The 27,634-nt window shown below is 40.1% G+C and overlaps 1 protein-coding gene across 2 annotated transcripts in view; it reads right to left on the reverse strand.

Annotated features, from left to right (window-relative positions):
* Nucleotides 1-3,351: 3,351 nt before the first annotated feature.
* DHTKD1 (dehydrogenase E1 and transketolase domain containing 1) overlaps nucleotides 3,352-27,634 on the reverse strand; it is a 79,810-nt gene continuing 55,527 nt past the window's right edge. Inside the window, exons 11-17 of one of the 2 annotated variants that reach the window (XM_049881974.1) lie at nucleotides 25,055-25,205; nucleotides 19,990-20,096; nucleotides 12,348-12,512; nucleotides 9,252-9,334; nucleotides 7,905-8,074; nucleotides 6,218-6,303; nucleotides 3,352-5,328 (exon numbers count right to left, since the gene is read on the reverse strand). In XM_049881974.1, the coding sequence (XP_049737931.1) occupies nucleotides 5,227-5,328; nucleotides 6,218-6,303; nucleotides 7,905-8,074; nucleotides 9,252-9,334; nucleotides 12,348-12,512; nucleotides 19,990-20,096; nucleotides 25,055-25,205 (864 nt within the window). In that variant the 3' untranslated portion in view covers nucleotides 3,352-5,226. The remainder of the gene's footprint in view (nucleotides 5,329-6,217; nucleotides 6,304-7,904; nucleotides 8,075-9,251; nucleotides 9,335-12,347; nucleotides 12,513-19,989; nucleotides 20,097-25,054; nucleotides 25,206-27,634) is intronic. The other variant, XM_049881973.1, reaches the window with a different exon arrangement.

The raw sequence follows: 27,634 nt of genomic DNA on the forward strand, positions 1-27,634 counted from the left end.
GGTCACCGCCGGCCCAGCGCGGGGGCGGGCCCAGAGCGGCCGCCTCGCCCCGCCTCCTCTGCGCCGAGGGCTGCCTGCCCCGCCTCCGAGTTGCGTGGCTGCGGGCCGAGGCTCGGCTTCCCGTTGCGGGTTGGCTTGTTTCAGTCAGCTGGGGATTATTGGAGCCCTTGAAGGTCTCCGTCTTCCAAAACGGCCGTGGTGGCCCAGGCTTTTCATTTCTTGAGACACGTTTCAAAACTCAGTGTCAAGAAATGGCCGTGTCCGATCTTGGCTTCCTGGGCGCCCCTGCGGGGGAGGCCGAGATGCGGTGCTGCCAGGCGGGGGCGGCGCTGGATCCGGGGCCAATGCAGCAGCCCCAATGGCGCCCCCAGACCCTGGAGGAGCGCGGGGCCCGGGGCTCCTCCGAGACCGGGAGCTGGGCTACCTGGAGAGCAGGCGTGACCGTATCGGCCTTTTTTATTTGCTTCCATCTTGTAACCTTTTCGAGTTTGTTTCTTGTTGTTGTTTTTAACTTGACACAGTATGTATCGTTAATAGCTTATGAACTCTCATCTGTTAACTTATGCTCCTCCATCTTCTCCAAGATACAGAGGATTTTATGCCTCCTCCCGTTGAACTGTTTCCTGAAGCCACTGTTTTCTGACTGTAATAATGACATATACACTAAAAAAAAACAAAAAACCAAACCCGTTGCCGTCGAGTCGATTCCGACTCATACAGCGACCCTATAGTCTCCGTTTATACCCTCATGGGCAGCACAGTGTAAGCAAAAGCAGAGTCGTATGAATTAGGCAGCGCTGCATTTTAATTCTTCCTCTATTGGTTACTGATTGTGTGGCTTTGGGCAATTAATCTTACTGAGCTATATAGGTAAAATACAGACAATCTCTACCTACAGGCGTGGACAAAAAGCTAAGAAATTCATACATCGTAGACCCTCAAACTTCATACTCACAGGTTAAACCCTTGCAATCTAATTTCTAATGGCTACTGAAACATTTCAAAGGTAATTAATGACGTGTAGTCATCAAATCCAATGAGCTGTTCTAATATTTAAATCTTTGTCCAAAAAGGGAGCAAAATATGCGTGTGTATATATATTTTTTTTTTATCTGGGGGAGGGGCAATTTAGGCAGGGCTTGCACAGGTCTTTGTTCACGTGGAGTCAGCTGGGGTAGCTCCAAGGCTGGGGGGTGTGGGTGGGCTTGAATTATCTGAAGGCTTGCTCACACACAAGTCTGGCATTCAGTGCTGTCAGTTGAGACCTTAGCTGAAGCTGTCCGTGTGAACACCTCCAGGTGGCTTCCCCGTGTGGCCTGGGCTTCCTCACAACATGGTCGCTGGGTGCCAAAGGATGTCCTTGGGAGTTACCCAACATCACCTTCACTGCATTGCATTTATGCAATGAACTTGAGCAGCCACAAAGACCTGCTCAAGTTCAAAGGGAGGAGAAATAGACTCCACCTCTAGGGGGTGTGGCAAGATTTTGGAAAAGCACGTGGGGCTGCTGTTGTAGCCGTTTTTGGAAAATAGAATCTGCCACAGTCATAATCTCCCATTCTTTGAACTCATCCTTACCCCACTCTGTATTAGTAATTTTCATACTTATTTAATCTCAACTAGACAGCAACTGATTTGGCTTGTTTTTTGTTTACTACACTTCTAGATGGCAGGGAGGGGCTTATTAGTTTCTGTATTATCTAGAGTAACCTGCAAATGGTTAATTTAAATACAATTTTGACTTTGAGCTAATTTCATGAATACAATATCCTTTCAATAAAGATGCACTAAATGGAACATCTAATTGACAGAAAGAAAAGAGTAGCCTATACATCCTCTTTACTATTTCTGGGATAGCTCCATGTTTCAAGAGCCTAGGAATAAAGTTTCATACTTTGGACTCTTCAGTCTTTCCACTATTACATGCTGCTGTTGTTCTGTGCAACAGAACGAAACACTGCCCAGTCCTGCACCATCCTCACAGTGGTTGCTGTGTTTGAGCCCATTGTTGCAACCACTGTGTCAATCCATCTCATTGAGGGTCTTCCTCTTATTTGCTGACCCTCTACCTTACCAAGCATGATGTCCTTTTCCAGGGATTGGCCCCTCCTGATAATACATCTTAAGTACATGAGACAAAGTCTCAACATCCTCGTTTCCAAGGAGCACTCTGGCTTTACGTCTTCCAAGACCCAAAAAACCAAAACCAAACCCGTTGCCATCAAGTGGGTTCTGACTCATAGCTTCCAAGACAGGCTTGTTCGTTCTTCTAGCAGTCCATGCTTTATTCCTTATTCTTCACCAACACTGTAATGCAAAGCCATCAGTTCTTCTTTGGTCTTATTTATTGCCCAGTTTTTGCATGCATATGAGGCAATTGCATGCTGCCCAGGACTTTTCCTTGAATAACCATATTATGACACCTGATTTACATTGATCAAGAATATCACCCTACCTTGACATCCCACCTTGTTTTAGCCCATCCAACCAAAGAACTTCTCTACATGAAAAATGCTTTGTCTTCTCAGATTTTTAGTCTGTTGAGGACAGGGGGCAATCCATTTTATCTTTTACTTCTTTGTGTTTCTAATGTTTAGAACACTGTCATACATGTAGTAGGAGTTCCAATGAAGTATCTACTGATGAAACACCGTTCTACTCTTACAGGGCCATTTCTTGCTTTTGTTCAATTGTAGTTGATGCTCCATATGAAACAGAGAAGACTCAAGGAAACAAAGACTAAAGTAATATATTTCTAATAAAATTTTCCTAAAATTAAATGACTTTACAATTGGCAGTGGGGAAATAATAGTCTCCTTTAGATTGTGCTTTATCAGACTTAAATGAAAATTTTTTCGATAGGGTGATTTAGGATTTATTTATCCAATAGTATGCTATAAATATTGAGGATTTAAACATTTTGTCCAAATTTCCCAAAAATATGATAATTTTAGCCTGGACCCCATGAGAAAACTGAAACTAAATGTCCGCGTACATCCAAGACATGCAGGTGACGCTTTTGGAACCTCGACCCCCAAAAGTCTCGGTTCTTCATCGTGACTTCCTTCCTGTGCAAGTCCTAATGTTCTTAAACCTTATTTCCTCAGTTTTGTAAAAGGGATGTTGTTTCTATCGTCAGTCAAGGGATTACAAAAAATCGCTCAATATTCAAAGGTAGTAGAAGAAGTCTATGCTTTGGAATATTTTTCCCAAAAATGTGTATGTGGAAAACAGAGGGAAATTGAGCAAAATGGTTTTTACGAAGTAAAAATTTTAATTTTTCTAAAAATAATATATCATTTTAGACAAAAGAAGTATTTTCATTGTTGCTAATATTTCCATTCACTGAATATCCAATTTAAACTCTATTCTTCAGTGAACATGAATTTGGCATACACACACACACATAATATGGGATACAAATATCACATCAAATTTTAAGAGGAGTAAAGAAGAATAAAGTGAAATAAAGAGTGTTTGATTTGAAATTCTTCAGATGGTTCCTTCCTGCAAGATAATTCAAAATGCAGTAGGGACTCAGAGTAAGAAGGTTAAGGTGACAGAAAACATATTTCATGGTTCAAGTTGGATAAGATGTAACAACAAACCACAAACAGACTTGTGAGGTGTAAAGTTGGGGAGAAACGTGGAAAGATCTAAACTAAAACAAGGAAACAAAAACTGATTTTCTATCTCATTTTGTGCCTAGCCTTTTGAGGAACCAAGAACCAAGAGCTCTGAAAAACATGATGTTCTGCCTTTTTTTTTTTTTTTCTAGTTAAATACACAACATTGATAACCATTCTCATTAAATAGATCTTTGTAATTTTACTGATTTATGTAACTGGCACTAAGTTACAAGCATTAACAAGCATTAAGGTATACAGAGATAAAATGGATGTGAATATTATGGAAACATTAGATCAACGCACTAATGCTTAACTACATTCAACTGTAAATCATGAATCTACCGCTGTGGCAAGACCAGCATATACACTGATTCTGAAAGACACTAGTTGCCAGTAAAAGTAGAGAGGGCATGGCCTCATTCTAGTCCCCTGGTACTTTCCCCATCATTTCTGACAGAAACACTGTTATGATGCAAGAATGGTAGAGCCTCCACAGCACAAAATCAAGTGGAGTGATACTGTTTTTATGCTACTAGTTCTAATTTTAGGCTGAGGGGATGGGTCGGTGACCTCTAAAAGTCCCCAAGCACCTGGTGTTAGGAAGTTCCCTCTGTCAAAGTTAAAGTGTTCTTTCTTTATGCATTACAAACAGATATCACACTGCAGCAGGGACTTTCGGAGGCAAGGCTGATGAACAAGGGGCTGAAATCCCCTATCAGACACCCAAAGTCAGTTAAAAATACTAAGATGTGACTGCAACAACAATTTGAAAAGGAAAAAAATAAAGATACTATGTTCAAATAGACCACAAACCAATTTCGTTACAGCTAAAACTCCTTAATAATATTATGGCTGAAAGATCACACACCCAGGGATTTGTATTTAAAAGAGCTTATATTTAAGGACACATATATTGAAGAACACAAATCAGGAATAATCTGATTTCGCTACAGTGTTTGATGAAGCATTTTCACAGTGGCTGGAGAGCAGCACCAGATATTACATAAAATGAAAATACCAGTAGTCAGAGGAATTTTGAAAAAAGAATTAATGGAAGTGACACACATCAAACAAACTGAGAGGCAGTTTTGAGGTAATCTATCTGTGCCTGTAACTCAGGCTAGAGAACTTTTCCTGGCCATATACAATTAATTACAAAGAGTAGAGTCTAAAATAATCTGAATCGTGACCTGTTCTACACCTCACTCAGATCTAGCTAAACCATAACACTATAATACTTTGAAGTATAACGTTTATTTGTTGAATTCATGTATCTGTGAACGTTTCCCTTGGCTACTGCACGCACTCCCGGTTAGACTGCCCTCATTCATCCCGGAAACCCTAGTGGGACAGTGGTTAAGAGCTTCAGCAGCTAACCAAAAGGTCAGTAGTTCAAGTTCAAATCCACCAGACATTAGTTGGAAACCCTATGGGGCAGTTCTACTCTGCAACAGATTTGGTTTCATCCATCCCAATATCTTAGAGGAATACAGTCTTCAAGTATTACCTAATGCAAGGGGGAGAAAGTAAAGGAAGTAGGCTTTTCCTTACTTGGCAGCTGTCTACAAAGGAAATAGTGTTTCTTCAAATGATATCATCAAGCAAAGGTCTTGGTGAGAATATCTTCTTGTTGCTGCAGGTGAACTGCACCAATTCCTACAGCGGGTGCTGGCAAAGGGGGTCGGCTCACAAGACGGAGCTATAATTGGAGCAGAGAAGAAATAAACTGGCATTTTGACTTGATCAGAGCTCTGCTTAGCTTCCCCAAGGAGGTGCATGTATCTCTCTTAGCTAATCTAAACATGCGTTGCTTTTTTGGAAAATAATGAGTTACATAGACTAGATTGGAGGGAAATATATGTCACAACCAAAAACTAACTAAATCCCAAGCACGAGAGGGAGGGATAAATTCCTGGTTTTTCTAGTCTTAAGGTAACCATTAGTTGGTTTTAGTTGTGAACTTTCTTCAGTTAGAACTGTTTACATGTGAAAATGATTTGAGCCTAACAAACAAGTACCAAATGAGTGAACCGCATTCTAATCAAAGCAGAAAAGAAAGATAAACAGAAGCATGATTATTCCTCTAATTATTTTTCCCTTCCTAAGATTTTTTTTTTTTTTTTTTAAGATACCGTCAGGAAGAATGGGGCCTTTGATGTACGCCAGCTTTGTAGACGGGACAGGACAGAGTGTCTTAGTGGGTGTCTCTAGTCCCATACTATAAAACAAGCCTGCTCATCACCTTGCTTCTCCAGGACTTGGATATTGACCTTTAGGTCAAGACCTGCTGAGCTGGTTAGTGGGAAAGGTAGCAGACAGATAAGGGCTTTTGCTTTTTTGACTCTAACAACTTTTTTTTATATGATGTTAATATGTACACATACATACAGCTCGATAAACACTCAGCATTTTATTTTGAAGGAACGGCCGAAAAGTAAATTTTGTATTTTAGTTTATCTTTAAAGGGAAGAATTGGATTAGTAATGGGGATAAATCCATTTGTTAGTAATCACGGGGAGACAACACACACACACAGGCACGCACGCACAACACTATGAAAGCAAGAGAGAGAGAGAGAGAGACATTACCTTGCAGGCCAGTTGTTTTTCAAACCTTGGAGAAACAAAAAACCACGGACCCATGTTCTGAGGCTCCTCCTGACTCCAAATAAAATCTATAAAAGAAGAAAATTCGTTACCTCAAGTAAACATATGCTTCAAGGAAGCATATACAACATATATAGTAAATATATGCCTTTCCAAAATGCCATAGTGTTGCTTGTCTTTTTCTGACAAGTGCGTAGACATATGTCCACCACTACAATCATGATACAGAAGAGTTCCACCAACCCCCACCCTATCCCTGTGTAGCCAACTTCTCCCGCCCCAAATTCTGCCAACCACTGTTCTTTTCTCAGTCCCTACAGTTTTGTATTTACCAGATTGTCATATATATGGAATCATACAATATGCAGCCTTTTGGGTCTGGCTTCCTTGATTTAGCAAAATATAGTTGGAATTCATCCACGTCGTTATGTACAGCAATAGTTCATTTTGTTGTACTGCTGAGTAATATGCCATTGTGTGGATGTACCACAGACTGTTGTCATTCACCAGTTGGAGGATATTTTGGATCTTTCTAGTTTTTGGCAATTAGGGATAAAGCTGCTTTATAAATATTCATATACAGATTTTTGTGTGAAAAAAGTTTCCCTCACTTTAAAACAGTTAATTTTATGTTTTGTCAATTTCATCTCAATAAAAAGAAAAGTTTTCATTTCTTTAGAGTTAATGCCTAGGAGTGGCATTGCTGAGTCATACGGTAACTCTAATTTTATATGAAGCTGCCAAACTGTTTTCCAGAGTGGATGCACCATTTTGCATTCCTACTAGGAGGGTATGAGAATTCCATCTCCTCTGTATTCTTGAATTTGATATTGTCAATATGGGGGGGGGGATTTGTGTGTGTGTTTAATTTTAGCGATTTTAATTGGTATGTAGTCATACCTCATTGTGGCTTAATTCACAATTGCCTAGCGACTCATGATGCTGAGCAGCCTTTCATGTGCTTATTTGCCATCCTTTCTGTAGTGAAATGCCTGTTCAAATCTTTTATGCAGTTTTTAAATTGGATTATTTGTTTTCTTCATGTTGAGTGTGAAGAGTTTTAAAAATATTCTGGATAGTCCTTTGTCAGATAAGTGATTTGCAAATATTGTTTGTGCCCTCTCTTTTTTTCTTTTAAGAGTATCTTTCACAGTACCAAGGTCTTCAATTTTGATAAAGTCCAATTTTTCTTTTATGGACTGTGCTTTTGTTTGTCATATCCAGAACATTTGCGTAACAAGGATTTTCTCCTAGAAGTCCTATAGTTTTACATTATACATTTAGGTTATGATCCATTTTGCATTAATTTCTATATAAGGTACATATGAATATCCAAATTATTCCAGCCTCATTTGTTGAGAAGGCCTGTCTTTTAATAAAATTCTACTGAATTTCTCATAACTGATGGTATAGCATTGATTATCCTCAAACCTCAAGAAATCAGCTGTTTCAGATGAGAGAAGGGCAGACTCTGAAGGACACCAAGAGAGACTAGAGACAGAGTAACTTGATTCCCAAGGATACTTTTTTTTATATCCTCAGATTCCATAAGTTTCTATTTTCTAATAACTCTCAGTGCTCACACCCACAACCCTTTTTCATTTAAACTAATTTGAATAGGTTTCAGATACATGAAAACCCAAGAACCCTAACAAGAACAACCTCTTACCTTTAACATGTTTGTATTTGCTCATCTCTTGTTGCAAAGAATCCAATGGGAAAGGGCACAGTTCCTCTATTCGGATGATAGCAAAGTCATGCTTCTTGGCCCCCAAAGATTCTCTTTGCTTCAGCAAGGCATAGAAATGTTTGCCACAGCAAAACACTAGTCTCTTAACACTGTTGGGTGTAAAAGGGGTAGTGGGATGGGAGAGAAATATCTTAAACCGAGATATGTGCTCAGTGTTCCATTGTAATGAAAACATTTATTCTACAGAATAAAGGCCTTTTGTCAGAAGAAAGGGAGACAATGTAGGTTTAAATGCTTCACTAATGAAGCTGTGCAGTTGGAGTCAGTTGTACGTTATGCTCTAGCAATCCTTCTTTAGCTCCAAATGCCTCCAAAGTGTACTCTTCAAATGCATACTCTAACTCCTACTCCATCAACTAAAAGAACTTACAGTAGGTTAGAGGAGGTTTTGGTCACTTTGGATTCCTGAACATAAACTAGTTCTCACACTAATTAAAAATCTACTGCAGCGGATGAAAACAGATACACATCAGATTACGTTTTCAGGATCCACAAATGACTCACTAATGAGCAATTTGAATGTACAAGGTTGAAGAGTGTCCTCCAAAGGTTCGTGTCCACTTGGAACCTCAGAACGTGACCTTATTTGGAAATAGGGGCTTTGCAGATGTAATTAGTTAAGGTTAAGTTGAGCCGTAACTCCAGTGACTGGTGTCCTGATAAGAAAGCCACATAAAGACATACAGGGAGCACGGCCATAAGATGATGGAGGCAGAGACTGGGGTGAGGCATCTACAAGCCAAAGAACACCAAAGATTGTGGCAGCCACTAGAAGCTAGGAGAGAGGCATGGAGAAGATTCTCCCTCATGGCCTCCAGAAGGAACCAGCCCTAATGACACCTTAATATTGGACTTTTAGCTCCAGGACTATCAGAGAATAAATTTCTGTGTTTTAAGCCAACCAAATTGTGGAAATTTGGAAACTAATACCTCAGGGTAGAGGAGATTTTGGTCACTTTGGATTATTTAACATGAACTAGTTTTCACACCTAAGAGCTCTGGAGGCACAGTGGTTAAGCGCTTGACTGCTAACTGAAAGGTAGGCAGTTCGAATCCACCAGCCACTCCATGGAAGAAAGAGGTGGCAGTCAGCTTCCGTAAAGAACACAGCCTTGGGGCAGTTCTACTCTGTCCTATAGAGAGAGTCACTATGAATCAGAATTGACTCGATGACAATGGGTTTGATTTTTTTTTTTTTTTAGTTTCCACACCAATTAAAATTCTACCGTATGTACAGATTGAAAGCAGAAATACACGTCAAATTACTTTTTTGGATCCACGGATGAATCACCAATGACTGGTTTGAATGTTGTTCCTGGTGCCATTTCTTGAAGAGTTGACACAGCTGCCTAAGGAGGGGGGAGGAGGAAGCCACAAATGTATCAACCAATGGAAATAAGCTGAAGGTGCTTTTAACGATAAGAGATCTTTACCCAAAAATAGGGTAAAAAAAATTCTAGCCCAGCACAACAAGGAAACATACGTAACTTTTCTTTTTTTAAATATCAGTCTGTATACAAATTATTTTTTAGGTTAACCAAGATTGGAGCTCCCCGGTGGTGAAAACAGTTAACGCGTTTGCTGCTAACCAGAAGGCTGACAGTTGGAATCCACCCAGAGGCATCGTGGAAGAAAGGCCTGGCAATCTACTTCTGAAAAATCAGCCCCTGAAAACCATATGGAGCACAGTTCTACTCTGACACACTTAGGTTGCCATGACTTGGGATCAACTTGATGGCAACTGATTTTTATATAAGATTACCTTTTGTCTGGCTCTACAATAAAGATGCCACAATAAAAATTTAAGAAGAAAAATTTCAGTTTGATCACACAACTTTACTATCAATAAAATTATGTTTAATTTTTAAAATGAGAAACACTATTTTATACAATTTACATTGTGAACCAAAACAGCTAAACTCGGGCAATTATGGTTTCTGCTTTTAGGGTTTTTGTTTGTTTTTACTATAAATGAAACCTATTCAGTCAGTACAAGTAAGAATATAGAAATACTTGAATATTTCTATGATAAAAGCTAATTTATGGTCACCTAGCTCAATTTACATATATACTCGTTAAAAAGAATTTAGATAAGTGATAAAGCCAAAGTTGGAGATTTGATCTCTTTTTCTTTCATCTAGTTAATTTCCTTGTATTCTAGTCCCCAAATGGGTATATGACATTTTGATTAGGCCACTGGAAGCAGCCACATTGATGCTGGGATATTTTGATATAACTTAAAAAACAAACATCAAATATTTATTCTTACTACCAAATAATGTGTAATAGACGCAATGCTTCTCCATTCTAAACTGTGGTTCCCACTTCCTTAGGGCAGGAATTGAAAGGAGCCGGGGTACAGAGTTGGGTAGGGAATGGAGTGGGATTTAGGGACCACTCGAGACTCAAACTCCAGATAGCCCTGAGTCATGTGTGTCACATGGTAAATCATCTCCCAATAGGCCTTGAGAGAAAAGGTTGACTTGTATTCTGAAAGGTCGCTTATACCAATAATTCAGTTTTCAAGGAGAAAGCAAAATTCAGTAACGGTCAGGCTCATTTTCAATTAATTAGTGGAATTACTGTTTAATGAAGAAAACTGCTTAATAGTAGTTGTTAGTTTTTCACCTAAAAATCTAGAGGATGGCTGTTGCTATATTTTTAAGACTCCCAAGTACATATTGATAAATTAGGTAAGAGTTGGTGAGGACAGGAGAATATAAGGGCCAGAATACGATCTCTTAATCTCAGTTTCAAACAGCAAAAAAATTCTCAACAAATTTCTAATAGTTCACTCAGTACTTAACAATATAAATACATTATATCTAAGATTGTTAAGCTCCTTTATAGCCCTGGTGGTGCAGTGGTTAAGTGCTCAGCTGCTAACTACAACATCAGCAGTTCGAACCTACCAGTCACTCCATGAGAGAAAGATGTGCAGTCCGCTTCCGTAAAGATTACAGCCTTGGAAACCCTGTGGGGTAGCTCTACTCTGTCCTATAGGGTCACTATGAGTTGGACTTAACGACAGTGGTTTTGAGGCTCCTTTTATAGCTATGGCTGAGGAAGGAAGTGTAAACCTTAGGGATATAATGAAAGTTGGGTCAAAAGAATCCCAGATGTACATATTTCCTAGAAATAAATCATGGTGATTTTACATTTTGACTTGGTCCTTTAATATTGCTATCTGAAGATATATGTGTCAAAAGAGCTCCACCAGAAAAAGTGTGTTAAAGGGATTGCATTAAGTTTTCATGAAATACCTGTGATGCTCCTAGGCTCAGGAAGCCATGCCAAAATTGTTGTTTATAGGAACGCTGGGTAAGAGAGAATAAGTAGGCCAATATGAACGAACCACCACTATTGGTGAAATAACTTGAAGTGGATTTTCTCCATATTGACTCCCAGGGTCGGAACGATAGTGAGGCAATTGAGGTGACCAGAGCGCAAAATGTAAGGAGACACCCCCTCGAGGTTCATGAAAGTACCAACCCTACACTTGTGTGACAACCCTGAGTGTCTTCTCATCCCCCTCCAAATGCTAACACCTGCTTCAAAAGACAACTGGTGAAAGCAAATCACAGCCACTTTCCTCAGCACCCCTCAATTCCAAATATACACTCTAAAACCTTTGTGAGCAGCACAAAAATTCTAAATGTCTTATTTCACCTCGACAGTAGCATCCAAATAAATGCAAAAAGTTTTAAATGTTAATCCTAATTAAAACTCTTATATGACACTGAGGAAATGACAGCAGGTGGGATAAATTCGAGTTCGGTATTATTTATTATCTTGAATACTGCTATTGGAAAACTAGCATATTTTTGTGATTTAAAAATATATTGTGCACTTAACAGTTAAGGTAAATCAAGAGGAAATGTCTATTTTAAGCACTGTAACTATAAGCTTTATTGTTATAATATTTATGCTTATTAAAACAGGATTCCACCTGTGATAGATAAATCACTTAACAGAAAAAAACTAAATAAAGTTTGATGAATAATACCACTCATTTTCATCAAAATACGTTAAATTCCCAACTTGCTGCTATCTATATAGTAGTGCTTAGACTGTCTGGACTTTTAAACTTTTTCTAAAAAATTACTTCTGCTCTTATTAGGACACCAGAGTGATAGTCCTGGTGTCCCTGTCCTTCATTACAATGGAAACTCAGAGCTAGCTGTATTTCCCATTATTCTTGAAAGGTTAAAAAAAAAAAAAAGAAAAAAATGAAAGCAGCGAGGCCAATTAAAAAGATGTTTCTGTAATTAAGAAATATAATTACATCACAAAATACGGAAAAATAGAGTACAATAAAATGACAAAACGAGAAAGGCTGATTCACCACCTTTTTCTACTTACAGGGAACCTGAGTAACATCTTAGGAGAAGCAACAATGAGGGGTTTTCTGAAGTTCCGGACCATTTGTCTTCTAAGTAAGTGGAAATACTGTGCAGGCGTAGTTGGGTGTACCACGAACATGTTCACTGTATCTCCATCCACTCCCTCTTCTGCACTGTCACACATCTGGAAGAAAAATGAGAGCTTTCAGATCATCTATGTCAATCATCATTACAATATGCTACCCAAAGGGAAATGCACAGGTTCTCAACTGGTAAAAGAAAAGAGATTTCTCTTCAGCATAGAACAATACCACAACGTAAATTTACAACCTGTAGAGTATGAATCAAAAGAGAGCTCAGACAGCTCTCCCCATCTGCCCAATTCTGTGTCTTCTAACATGGTGCTTCCCAGACACAGCTGATTGCAATCATCATCTGGGGAAGACTTAAAAAAAAGATTCTGAGTACTATGGGGTTAGGATGGTAGGAGGAAACTATCAAAATCTCACTCTGAAATACATGAACGAATAAATGAATGAAATAAACCAAACTGGTGCTTTTTTTTTTAAGAGGGGGGAAAAAATCAAAATTAGCTAAAAAACGAGGTTGAAAGGTTGAAAGCAAGGAAACTAAATAATCTCGGAAGATCCTGGTGGGGCATAATACTGTGGCACAGCTCCTAATCCCACTCCACAAGCAGTGGGGAGAAAAGCAAGTGAGTTGACAAAATCCTGAGAATCCTTACTAACACCCTCCACTTTGGAGACAGTGAGTGAGTAGGCAACCCTGGGGAAAAAAAAAAAGGTAAAATCTTCTAGAGTAGAAGCCCCTACGGATCTCAGGAGAAGCAGTCAGGGCTGCCAAGCTTGCCTCTTCTAGGGTACTGCTTCCTGCCGAAGAAAGATGGCCATGGAAGTGATACACGCTCCTGACTGAGGGGAGTGGGCCCTTGTATGGGGTGGTTATTGGAATCTCAGAAGGGAGAGCAGAATTTAACATGAAGAATGCTCAGCCCAACAGGGCTCTCCCCTCCCACTTCCAAGTCCTCAGGGTCCAAAAAGTGGAGCCTAAACTCAACTGTTGTTTCAGGGAGATAAGTCAGCACCAATTGGAAATGGTACTTAAAGGACTTCGCCTACGCCCTCTCAGAGCAACTGTAAGATCTTGACAGAGTTGCTCCAAATAACCAAAGATGAAAAGAAATGACATAGTAAGAGTAAATATCATACAGCCAGAATAACTTTTAAGAAAAATAAGAAAGGAACGTAACATTTAAAAGGCAGACAGTTTTAAATAAAACACAACAGAATTAGATGAGAAAGGAGTGCAGTGCTAAGAAAACAAAGTGAGAACCAAAATCAAAACTCCAAGAAACAGAATAGAGAAGGCTAAAAATAAATGACGTGAACAAAGAGCTTGAGATAATCACAGTAAAAGCAGAGGAATTAAGCAAGCACATGTAAGCAACAAATACTCTTGTAAGCACTTTACAAGTAATAGTTCTTATACAGGGCTAAAAATAAAACTAATGGTATAAACAAAGAGTTTGAGATAATCACAATAAAAGCAGATTAATGATAACAATAATAGTAAATATATAAATGGTATGGTGCAGTGAATTACTTAACATGGCTTTTCCAGCCAGTCTCTGTAATGCCCACAAAATGACTGGGTGGGCTATGCAAATGAGGTGCTTGTGGCCCATTAAGAGGATTGGATAGCTTACTAATAATGTAAATAAAGTACATGGCACCATTGTGGGGGTGGGACCATGCAAATAAGGCATATGGAACCCTCACGAGTGGACTGGTCAGTTTTGCCATCTGTTAGCCAATGCCAGAGCAGAAGGGGACCTGACTACCACCAAGATGAAGAGACTGGAGGAGATGGTATCCTTTGGACCCAGGATCCCTGCACTGAGACCCTCCTAGACCCAAAAGACAGAGGGAGCTGTACCAGGGAAGACAGCGACAGTGATGTAGCAGTAGCAAGAGTGACAATCAGCAGCAGCAGAACCAGGAGACCAGCAGGAGATGGCACAGTGGGCTTTCCAGCCCACAGAGCAAGGGAGCTGAGCAACTTCAGGCCAAGACTTCCTGGTGGGGTAGGGTGCTCCTGGGCACTTATTGGTGGAGCTAATGTGTTTTGTAACACTTGCCTGAGCAGGGCAGAGGCTGGGGCAAGTGGGCAAGGGCCAGAGAGAGGCCTGCCTGCGAGCATAGCGAAGAGGCTGCCCTGATTGAAGAACTGTATCCTAAGTATTTTTTGATCCTGAAATTGTAACCTGGTACTTCCCTAATAAACCCCATAATCGTGAGTATAGTCTATGAGTTCTTTGTGACCACTGCAATGAATTATTGAACCCGGTAGAAAAGTAGAAGGTGCTGTGGGAGGCACAGATGGTGTGAGAATTGGTTAAAAGATCGGAGACAGGTGGCATGTCTGACCTCCTCCTTATAACAAGCAGCCTTGGGCTGTTGACGCTGATAATGATTCTCTCCCCTTTCCCTTTGTGAAGTTACCTGAGGAGGTCAGATGCCTCCACCACGCCGTTTTTACAAATGGCAATTATTATTCTGAGCCGTGTGCATATATTGACTATGCCTCACAGCAATCCTATGAGGTAGGTACTATATTATTAACACGGTGACTTTAATTTATGTGTAGATGACCCTATCAATACGCTGGCTTCTTGGTTCCTTGAACTCCTGGCCTCCAATAACTTTGTCCTTTCTCCTACATTTGCAATCCATCCCCATGGTAATATCTTTGTTATGACCAATAACAGAAATCTCTCCATAAGCTCTATTTATACATCCCATCTCTGACCACCACTTCCTATCTTTCTAGCTCGCTCCCTTTAATACCATGACTCCAGAAATCTTTCAACCTCATTGAGACCTTCAATTCATGGAACCCATCATCTTTTTAGTGTCCTTCACTCTTACCACATCTCCTCCTGCCTGTTTAAAAATATTGTTTATCCAGCTTAAATTCCATGGCCAATCCTTATAATCATTCTTTTCTGTATATTCTTGACTTCCTTGACCATTTCCCACTCTAAACCATAACCCTAGTTTATCCCAATTTTCCACATATTCCACATATGTGCCTCTGCAGGGAAAATAGCTGAAGAAAACAATCACATTGACTGATCTCACTTTAACATCTTGACCAAGCTCAAGTGGGCCCTTAATGCTGCTAGACTATTATACTCTATTTTCCTAGTCTATTCATTTGCCTCCTCTCCCAGATGACTATTTCATACCTTTCCAGCCCCCATCACATCCTCCTCAATCAAGTGATGACCTCAGAGTATTTCCTCAGGCCCCTAACACATCTACTCCTATACTATCATCTGCACCTTCCAATTATTATCCTGGACAAACTCACCATGCTTGTCTCTAAAACTGACCCATCCCTTTGTGTACCAGATCCTATCCTATCTTGCCCACTAAAGGAAATCATTCCCATTATTCTGCCCTCAACTCTACATCATCATCTTTTTACTTTTTGTTCTCTCCTGGGTCACTTGGAAACCCTGGTGGCGTAGTGGTTAAGTGCTACGACTGCTAATCAAGAGGTCAGCAGTTCGAATCCATCAGGCGCTCCTTGGAAACTCTATGGGGCAGTTCTACTCTGTCCTATGGGGTCGCTATGAGTTGGAATCGACTCGATGGAAGTGGGTTTGGTTTTTTTTGGTTTTACTGGGTTACTCCTACCATCACATAAACATGCTGTTATTTTTCCTAAGTTCAAAACAAAAACAAATACATCTATGGCCAATTGATTTTTGACAAGACCACTGAATCCATTCGATGGGGAAAGAAGAATCTCTTCAATAAATGGTGTAGGGAAAACTGTATTTCCCCATGCAGAAAAATGAAACAGGATCCATGCCTCACACTGAATACCAAAACAAATTCAAAGTGGATTAAGGACCTGTGATGGTTAAGATTGTGCATCAACTTGGCTGGGCCATGATTCTCAGTGTTTTGGCAATTGTATGATGTTGTGATTGCTTCCCTGTTGAAATTCAATATGTGATCACCCCCATGATGAAATCTGCTGAGTGTTACCAGCAAGGGTGGGGCCTGTGATGGCTCACTGCCCCCTCAGCCTTCATCTCTCCACCTTCTGCTGCCTACTTCCTTCCTGCTTGCCTTGCAAATGTTGTTGGCTTGTTCTGGATCCAGCAGCTGTCTCTTTTCTGACCTCTGGTCCTTGGGACTTGAGCTAGCAGCTTACCTGTCCCCCTTGGGATTCACTGATCTTCATAGCCTGAGAGCAAGATTCCTACTCCCCAACCTGCCTATCTTGGGTTTGCCAGCCCCTGCAGCTAAGTGACTCAGGAGAAACCTTGCAGTCTTGCTTACTGTCCTTAGAGATTCCTCGACCCTCACAACCTGTGGGTGGGATCCCTGCTCTCCAACCTGCTCATCTTGGGTTCACCAGCTTCTGCAGCTCCATGAATTGGGAAAGGACTCTATCCTGATCCAAAGACTTGGACGTTCCAACCCCTACAATTGCGTGAGCTGTTTCCTTAATATAAATCTATATATATTTATACGGTTTACTGGTTTTGCTTCTCTAGAGAACCCATCCTAAGATGAGAACATACATAGCAGTTGTTATTGTGTGCTGTCGAGTTGATTCCAACTTATAGCGATCCTACAGGGCAAAGTTGAACTGCCCCATAGGGTTTCCTTGGCTGTCATCCTTACAAGAACAGATTGCCAGGTCTTTCCTTCCATGGTGCAGCTGGTGGGTTCAAACCGCTGACCATTCAGTTAGCAGCCGAACACTTAGCCATTGTGCCCCTGGGGCTCCTATGCACGGCAAAACATAACACCAATTCAACAATTTCTACATGTACAATTCAGTGACATTGATTACATTCTTCAAGTTGTACAACCATTCTCACCCTCTCTTATAGACTGAATTATGTCCCCCCAAAAACGTATGTATTAACTTGGTTAGGCCATGATTCCCAGTAAACTGTGGTCGTCCTCCATTTTGTGATTGCAATTTTATGTTAAAGAGGATTAGGGTGGGATTGTAACACCCTTACCAGGTCACATCCCTGATCCAATATTAAAGGGATTTTCCCTGGGGTGTGGTATACACCACCTTTTATCTCTGAAGAGATAAAAGGAAAGGGAAATAAGCAGAGAATTGGGGACCTCCTACTACCAAGAAGGCAGCACCAGGAGCAGAGCACATCCTTTGGACCTGGGGTCCCTGCACCTGAGAAGCTCCTCGACCATGGGAAGATTGCGGACAAGGACTTTCCTCCAGAGCCGACAGAGAGAGAAAGCCTTCCCCTGGAGCTGACATCCTGAATTTGAACTTATAACCTACTAGACTGTGAGGAAATAAATTTCTCTTTGTTAAAGCCGTCCACTTGTGGTATTTCTGTTATGGCAGCACTAGATAACTAAGACAGGACCTAAATGTGAAAACTAAAACTATAAAATTCTTAGAAGAAAATGCAGAAACAAGACTGTCAGGACTAGCCTTTTAACTATAAATTATCTAATATAATAATAAAAGCACAAACAGTAAAACACAAAGTAAAGAAATGGGACCTCATAAAAATTAAAACCTTGTTCATCCAAAGATTTTACAAGCTAAATAAGTAAAAAGACCAGGTACCAACTGGGAGATTATCTTCAGAAACCACATATCTGATAAGAATCTAATAACCAACATATATATAAAACTTTGACAACTAACAACAAAAAGACAAATAGCCCAATCGAAAAATAGGCAAAGGACTTGAATAGACATTTCACCAAACAGGATATTCAAATGGATACCCAACATATGAAAAGATGCACAATATCATTAGCCATCAGCAAGATGCAAATCAAATAAGATACGATTTCACTCCCATTAAGATATCTAAGATTAAAAAAAAACAAAAACAAACGTTGGCGATGATGTGGGAAAATTGCTGGTGGAAATGGTATACTGGTACAGCTGTTACGGAAAACGATGTGGTTGTTCCTGGGGGAGAGAGGGGAAGAGCTGTTAAAAGATTACCACCTAAAAGTTGGGTAAACAGGAACCACACCCTGTCAACATGAGATAAGGCTGAAATAGCTCTTGAATTACTATCTCTTTCTTAGCATTTTTCTAGTCACTTCCCCCTTTACAGGCTCCCCCACGCACAGAAAAACAAAGTGTGACCACCACTTAACCTTCCTTAGCCCTCCGAAGATGGTGATATCATGCCAAAGATCAGTGAAGATGGTGATGTGGTGCCAAAGATCAGTGCGCTCATGCTATATCCCAAAATAAGTGATGTCAGGGGCTGCCAAGAGGACTCCATCTTGAATATCAGCAGGTTCCATCTTGGATTCCAGATGTGTGCACAACCCAATTAACATGCACCACCATTCTGAGAAGTACCTGCCCCTTGAAAGAAGCCCACTAAATATTCATTACTCAGTTGTCTCCACCGAACCCATATAAGCCCTAGCCGTGCTTCCCATTTCAAGTCAGTCTTTTGGAGAGGCTTAGATCCCCACTGACTCCTTTTGCTGGACTCAAGCAAAATAAAGCTTGCTGAAGATAAAGTTTGTCTTTCTCGTGTATTCTTACTCGGGAAAAGACAAGGACCCTTTGTGTCAGATTGGTAATTGTTAACAATTCCACTCCTAGGTATGTACCCAAAAGACCTGAAACCAGAGACTGAGACAGATATTTGTATACCGATGTTCATTGCAGCCCTATTCACAATAGCCAGAAGGTGGAAACAACCTAAATGGCCATCAATGGATGAATAGACAGACAAAATGTGGTACACACATACAATGGAATACTGTTGTTGTTAGGTGTCCTTGAGTCAGTTCCAACTCAAAGAGACCCCATGTACAACAGAACGAAACACTGCGCAGTCCTGCACCATCCTCACAATCATTGTTACGCTTGAGCCCATTATTGTTGCAGCCACTGTGTCAAACCATCTTATTGAGGGCCTTCCTCTTTTTCACTTACCATCTACTTTACCAAGCATGATCCTCCTCAACAATGTTCCACTGCTATTCGTAAGGTTTTCATTGGCTAATTCTTCTCAGAAGTAGGTCACTAGGTCCTTCTTCCTAGTCTGTCTTAGTTTGGAAGCTCAGCTGAAACCTATCTGCCATGGGTGACCCTGCTGGTATTTGAATACCAGTAGCATAGCTTCCAGCATCACAGCAACACGCAAGCCCCCACAGTACGACAAAATGACAGACGCATGGGGGTATACTACTTAGCCAGAAAGAGAAATGAAGTCTTGATGCATGCTACAATGTGGATAGAGCTTAAAGACATTATGCTGAGTGAAATAAGTCATTCACTAAAGGACAAATAGAGGAGCCACTGATCTGAGGTACTTCAACTGCCATTGAATCACGTATACATAACACAGGAAAAAAAAAAAAGTACAAAAATACCTAAAACCATATAATTAATTAGATAAAAAACTAACTTGCCTAAGGCATTATTTTTCCAGAAAAATACTGACATTGCGTTGGACGCGTTTTATTCAAATATTACAATGTCTTACACTTTAAAGTGCACAATAAGTTATTCGTAGGAGAAAGTTCTGTGCCTTTCAAAGTACCTAGGAAGCAGGAAAAAGCTTCTGGGAATCCAGAAGGCATTCAACATACCTGCAAGAAACGCTCTATTCGGCAGGATGAGTGCTCTGGGCCAGCCCCTTCATAGCCGTGTGGAAGGAGAATAACAATGCCGCTTTGTAGGAGCCACTTGGCCTCTCCTAGAAACGTGTAATGTATATAGGCTGAGAACGCTAGAAAGCAGGAACAAAACAGCCTGACACGACTTGACTAGTGATAACAAGTATTAGTGTGCTGCCAGGCCCCCTAAAGCTATCTTCATGACATTTACTTTCTAGCATTCGCCATGCCATATTTGTTGTTGTTGTCAGGTGTCATCATGTCAGTTCCAACTAATAGTGAACCTGTGTACAACAGAACAAAACACTGCCCAGTCCTGCACCATCCTCACAATGATCGTTATGCTCACGCTCATTGTTGCAGCCACTGTTTCAATTCACCTCTTTGAGGGCCTTCCTCTTTTTTATCGATCCTCTACTTTACCAAGCATGATGTCCTTCTCCAGGGACAGGTCCCTCCTGATAATATGTCCAAAGTATGTGAGACAAAGCCTCGCCATCATTGCTTCTAATGAGAATACTAGCTGCACTTCTTCCAAGACAGATTTGTTAGTTCTCCTGGTATATTCAATATTCTTGGCTAGCACCACTATTCAAAGGCATCAATTCTTCTTCAGTCTTCTTTATTCATTGTCCAGCTTTCACGTGCACATGAGGTGATTGAAAACACCATGGCTTGGGCCAGGTGCACCTTAGCCCTTAAAGTGACATCTTTGCTTTTTCACACTTTAAACAGGTCTTTTGCAGCAGATTTGCCCAATAAAATGTGTTGTTTGAGTTCTTGACTGCTAATTCCATAGGCATTGATTGTGCATCCAAATAAAATGAAATCCTTGGCAACATCAATCTTTTCTCCATGTATCATGATATTGCTTATTGGTCCAGCTGTGAGGACTTTTGTTTGCTTTATGTTGAGGTGTAATCCATACTGAAGGCTGTGGTCTTTGATCTTCATCAGTAAGTGCTTCAAGTCCTCTTCACTTTCAGCAAGCAAGGTTGTGTCATTTGTATATCACAGATTGTTAATGAGTTTTCCTCAAATCCTGATGCTGTGTTTTTCTCCATATACCCCAGCTTCTCGGATTATTTGCTCAGCATACGGATTGAATTAGTACGGTGAAAGGATACAACCCTGACACACATCTTTCCTGACTTTAAACCACATGATACCTCCTTGTTCTGTTCGAATGACTGCCTCTTGGTCTGTGTACAAGTTCCAAGTGAGCACAATTAAGTGTTTTGGAATTCCCATTCTTCACAGTATTATCCATAATTTGTTATGATCCACCGTTGAATGCCTTTGCATGGTCAATAAAACACAGGTAAACACATTTCTGGTATTCTCTGCTTTCAGCCAGGTTGCATTTGACATCAGCAATGATATCCCATGTTCTATGTCCTCTTCTGAATCAGGCTTGAATTTCTGGCAGTTCCTTGTTGATGTACTGCTGATATTGTTTGATAATTTCCACATTCTGTTGGATAACCTTTCTTTGGAATGGGCACCAATGTGGATCTCTTTCAGTTGGTTGGCTAGGTAGCAATCTTCTAAATTTCTTGGCATAGACTACTAAGTGTGTCCAGTGCTGCATCTATTTGTTGAAACCTTTCAACTGGTATTCCATCAATTCCTGGAGCCTTGTTTTTTAACAATGAGTTCAGTGCAGCTTGGACCTCATCTTTCGACACCATTGGTTCTTGATCATATGCTACCTTCTGAAATGGTTGAATGTCGACCAATTCTTTTTGGTACAGTGACTCCGTGTATTCCATCTTCTTTTGATGCTACCTGCGTTGCTTAATATATTCCCTGTATAATCCTTCAATATTACAACTTAAGGCTTGAATTTTTTCTTCAGTTCTTTCAGCTTGAGAAATGTCGAGCGTGTTCTTCCCTTTTGGTTTTCTATCTCTCCAAGTCTTTGCACATTTCATTATAATACTTTACTTTGTCTTCTCAAGCCGCCCTTTGAAATCTCTGGTTTAGCTCTTTTACTTCATCATTTCTTCCTCTCCCCTTTGCTACTTTACATTCAAGAGCAAGTTTCAGAGTCTCTTCTGACATCCATTTTGGTCTCTTCTTTCTTTCCTGTCTTTTTAATGACCCTTTTGCTTTCTTCCTGTATGATGTTCTTGATGTCATTTCACAACTGGTCTGGTCTTGGTCATTAGTGTTCAATGCATCAAATCTCTTCTTGAAATGGTCTCTAAATTTAAGTGGGATATACTCATTGTCGTACTTTGGCTTTCATGGACTTGTCCTAATTTTCTTCAACTTCAACTTGAACTTGCATGTGAGCAGTTGATGGTCTATTTCACAGTTGGCCCCTGGCCTTGTTCTGACAGATGATATTGAGCTTTTCCATTGTCTCTTTCCACAATGTAGTCGATTTGATTCCTGTGTCCACATGTAGGTTGTTGTTAGGCCATGGAGTCGGTTCCAACTCATAGCGACCCTACGCACCACAGAACGAAACACTGCCTAACATAACACAGCATAACAAGGATTGAGCCCATTGTTGCAGCCACTGTGTCAGTCCATCTCGTTGAGATTCTTCCTCTTTTATGCTGACCCTCTACTTTTCCAAGCATGATGTCCTTCTCCAGGGACTGATCCTTCCTGACAACAAATCCAAAGTGTGTAAGATGCAGTCTCACCATCCTTGCTTCTAAGAAGCATTCTGGTTGTACTTCTTCTAAGACAGATTTGTTTGTCCTTTTGGCAATCTGTGGTATATTCAGTATTCTTTGCCAACATCACAATTCAAACGTTTCAGTTCTTCGGTCTTCCTTATTAATCGTTAGCTTTTGCATGCATATGATGCGATTGAAAATACCATGGCTTGGGTCAGGCGCATCTTAGTCTTCAAGGTGACAGCTTGCTTTTCAACACTTTAAAGAGGTCTTTTGCAGCAGATTTGCCCAATGCAATTCATCTTTTGATTTCTTGACTCCTACTTCCATGGGTGTTGATTGTGGATCCAAGTAAAACGAAATCCTTGACAACTTCAATCTTTTCCCTGTTTATCTTGATGCTGCGTATTGGTCCAGTTGTGAGGATTTTTGTTTTCTTTATGTTGAGGTGTAATCCATACTGAAGGCTATGGTCCTTGATCTCCACCAGTAAGTGCTTCAAGTCCTCTTCACTTTCAGCAAGCAAGGTTGTGTCATCTGCATAACGTGGGTTAATGAGTCTTCCTTCAATCCTGATGCCCCATTCTTTTTCATATGGTCCAGCTTCTCGGATTATTTACTCAGCGTACAGAGTGAATAGGTATGGTGAAAGGATACTCCCCTGAGGCACACCTTTCCTGACTTCAAACCATGCAGTATCTCCTTGTTCTGTCTGAACAACTGCCTCTTGATCTACATATATGTATAATAGCTATTTTTGTTGTTGAAAAAAGATATCTGCAATGAAGAAGTCATTGGTTTTGCAAAATTCTATCATGCAATCTCTGGCATAGTTTCTATTACCAAGGCCATGTTTTCCAGCTACAAATTCTTCTATGTTTCCAACATTCCCATTCCAATTGCCAGTAATTATCAATGCATCTTGATTGTACATTTGATCAGACTGCGGAAATTGGTAAAAATCTTCAGTTTCTTCATCTTCGTCCTTAATGGTTGAGGCATAAATTTGAATAATAGTCGTATTAAGTAATCTTGTAAGTGTATGGATATTATCCTATCACTGATAGCTTTATACTTTAGGATAGATCTTGAAATGTTCTTTTTGAGGATGAATGCGATGTCTTTCCTCTTCAATTTGTCATTCCCAGCATAGTAGACCATATGATTGTCTGATTCAAAATAGCCAATGCCAGTCCATTTCAGCTCACTAATGCCTAATATATCGATGTCTATATGTTTCCATTTCATTTTTGATGACTTCCATGCCATACTTAGGGGAAAAATATCCATTTTATTGGGTGAAAGCTTTTGATGACACATGTACTGGGCTTAAGCAAGTGACAGACAAATGCAAAGATGACAGTCCAGGCTTCTATGACAGCATGCACCACATTGATTTCATCTCAGGCACATCTCTTACCAAGAATGGGCAGCTCCTACTTTTCCTCATTGCACAGCTTACAACATAGGCTATTGCCCTCAAACTGAGGGCAGCAAACACTTTAGAATACTCTTTGCACCTGTCAAAAGTCCAGTCAAATTAAGGCAGTTTTCTTCCTCACAACTACAAAGTTATAGAGAAATACAACTATAGGAAAGATCTGAAGTATACACTTAAGACTGAACAGTGGTTACACCCAGAAAATGGGATTGAGGGCCTGGGAGGAGGTTTTGACTTTTTACTTCATATACTTTTTATCCTTACAATAAGCAAGTGCTGCTTTTGTAAATGATGATCAAATAATAATAATAAAGGCATGCAACTTTATAACTTGCAGATGCTTGAGTGGACCTGAATCGAGGGAAGCTGATTTTCATCCACTCTCACCAAAAATCCTCACTATGTCACAGTTGTTGTTGTTATTAGTTGCCGTCAGTTCTGACTCATGACGACCCCATATGTGCAGAGTAGAACTGCCCCATAGGGTTTTCAAGGCTGTAACCTTTTGGCAGCAGATTGCCAGGTCTGTCTTCTGAGGCATCTCTGGGTGGGTTCAAACTGCCAGTCTTTCAGCTAGGAGTCAAGCGCAAAACCTCTTGCTCCATTACCTACAAATTATTCATGTTGTAGTTATTCAATATACCCCAAGAACAGACCCAAAATCAAACAGCCTGGGAGCTAGCAAGCATATCCACTGCTTCCTACAGCCATGCACATTCCTCATGAAATGGACAGGTGCTCCCTGCACAGAAGCTACTTGGTCCCCCAGTCCTCCTGATGGCAGATTTAACGCTCTTCCCAGGGGTTAATTTAACTGTATGATAGTCACCACACCCCACTGGACAACTCTCTGGTGGTGCAGTGCTACACAGGAGCCTCATGAGCAGCAACAACCCTTTTCATTCAATCCTCCTTGTGTGGCTGTTGCAAAGCATCTGTTTCACCTCCACAAACTAATACCAACCTCCAGAGATGAACGTGTCAAAGATGATCTGGGCACCATTGAAGAAATCGCCAAACTGAGCCTCCCAGAGGGGCAGTAACTTCGGACTTTCAATGCTCATCCCATATTCAAATCCCAGGACAGCCTCTTCTGACAGGGGGCTGTTGCTGATCTAGGCAGAAGCAACAGAACAGAAACACTGTCACGCAAGAAGACAGCTGACCTGTGTCAGTAGAGGTAAAGCATCACATTTATACAAACCTTTCATAGAGGAAGGGGGGTGCAGGGGGGCTTGGTTTTCATTTATCACCGCATTCCTTTGACAAAGGTCTACTGAGCTCTATCACAGATGCGTATTGGAAAAGTTGGGTCAAAGAGAGGATGAGATAAATGAGGTTGGAATATGAGTATTAAAGGTTTTCTTCAAGGATAAGCACAATTAACTTCTCAGATGCCCCACCTTTGGAGGTGAGGGCAAAACTGTGTTATACAAGCTTTTTTAAAATGTAAATATAAAACAAAGGAGAGAAAGTTGTAAATTAAAGGCGTACCTTTGAGTAGAATACAATCTTCTAACATCATATTTGCACAATAAATCAAAAGAACTATCATGATATGTTATGTTAAAAAAAGTAGGATACAAAATTACATGTCTGTGGAGGCTAACAAGACAGGACAATTAAATGTAACATGATTCTGAACCAGATTTTAGGAATAGAGGGTAGTAATGTATCAATGTATCCATGTTAACTTCCTGATTTTGATGGCGGTACTGTGGTGGTATAGGAGAATATCCTTGTTTGTAGGAAATACACACTGTAGGGCATCAGGTTGACAACTCACTCAGAAATGATTCAGGAGGAAGAAAAGCTTCTGTATCCAAATTTTTTGTAATTTTCTGTTCGTTTCAAAAAAATTTTTAATATTTAAAAATGCAGATATTATCTGGCTTTATGGGTATAATTTGACAATAAAAAAGAATGAAACACTGACACGCTGCACCATGGATGAGCTTTGAAAACATTATAGTAAGTGAATGAATCCAGTCACAAAAGGCCACATATTGTATGAAATGTCCAAAATAGGCAAATCAATAGAAACAGAAAGTAGATAAATGGTTATCAGGCCATGGGGAGAAGAAAGAATCTAATTGTCATTACTGTTAATAGACATGGGGTCTTTTTGGGGTGATGAAAACGTTCTGAAATTAAATATTGGTGATGATCGCACAACTCTGTGAAAATACTAAAAACCACTGAATTGTACTCATTGAAAGGCTGCATTTTATGGTATGAGAATTATATCTCTAAAAAGCTTTTATTAAATTTTTAAAAAACCTCAGAAAAATATATCTGTGTTATGTTTATAACTACAAAAATTTGTGACATATGGACAAGAACTCAAAGACAACACAGAATCATGAAAATAGATGATTTATTAATAGGTAGGATTGTATATATATAAATGACCTTTTCTGAGTTCTATTTCTACTTCAGTTATAATCTATATGTTAATTTTTAAAAAAAAAAAAAGACTGCTGTTTTTCTCAGATTTATGTGTGTGTTATAAATGGGGTTTGAACTGGTCACTTTACTTGCATCTCTGCCTATCCTCACCTCCTTCTTATTTTTCTTTCTATCCAAGGTTGAAATATCCACTTGTATTCTTAATCCATGCCTTCTTTCTGCTTCTTCCAGAATCTGGCTCCATCACCTCACCCCTCTTTCCTGAACCTCTCCTCATTGGCTTTCTTCCCTCTGTGTATAAACAATCAAAAGTTTGAAGACATGAAATATTCCCCTGACTAGTACTCCTCCAGCCATTGCTTCTCTTCAGTTAAGCTTCTAGGAGAATAATCTAATCTACTTGTCTCTACTTCTTTAACTCCTGTTTACCCTTCAACTAAATTCAATCTTGTTTCTGCTCTTAGCACTCCAATGAAGTAGCTCAATACAAGGTCAATCCTTGACATTCCAGGTGCTAAATCCAGTGGGCATTTGATTCTTCATCCTACTTGACTCACCCCTCCTTGAGTTCAATGACACCTTGACTCCTGGCTCTCCTCCTGCCTCTCTGTGTGGTCTTTTGTGACGCACTTTTCTGCTGCCAGTCCCTTAAATGTTATTTTTCCCAGGGCCCCATCCCTTGACCCTTTTCTCATTCTCCTCTTTCAGGGAGATTCTCCCAACACTATGGTTTCAAACATCCCTATACCCTGATTACTTCCAAATCTATATCTCAAGATGAGATCCCTTAATTAGTCATATATATATATAATATAAAATACACATATATGTATTATATATAAACATATATATAATACATAATGTGTATGTACGTATACTTGCCTGATAGAAACCTCTGTATCATTCAGCCACCTCAAAGTCAAAAATTCAAAAACTAACAGATCATCTTCCTTACCAAACCTGTCCCTTCTCCTTTACTCTCTATTTGGGTGAATGTCATCATTATATACAGTGGCCCACGTCAGAAAGCTAGGAGATAACCTAGATTCATCCTTCTTCTTTACCCCCTACATCTATCACTAAGTCCCATCACTTCATTTCCTAAATAGTTCTCAAATCTGACCTCATACTCCAT

The sequence above is a fragment of the Elephas maximus genome, chromosome 4 (genome assembly GCF_024166365.1).
Source record: "Elephas maximus indicus isolate mEleMax1 chromosome 4, mEleMax1 primary haplotype, whole genome shotgun sequence".
Lineage (NCBI taxonomy): Eukaryota > Metazoa > Chordata > Mammalia > Proboscidea > Elephantidae > Elephas > Elephas maximus.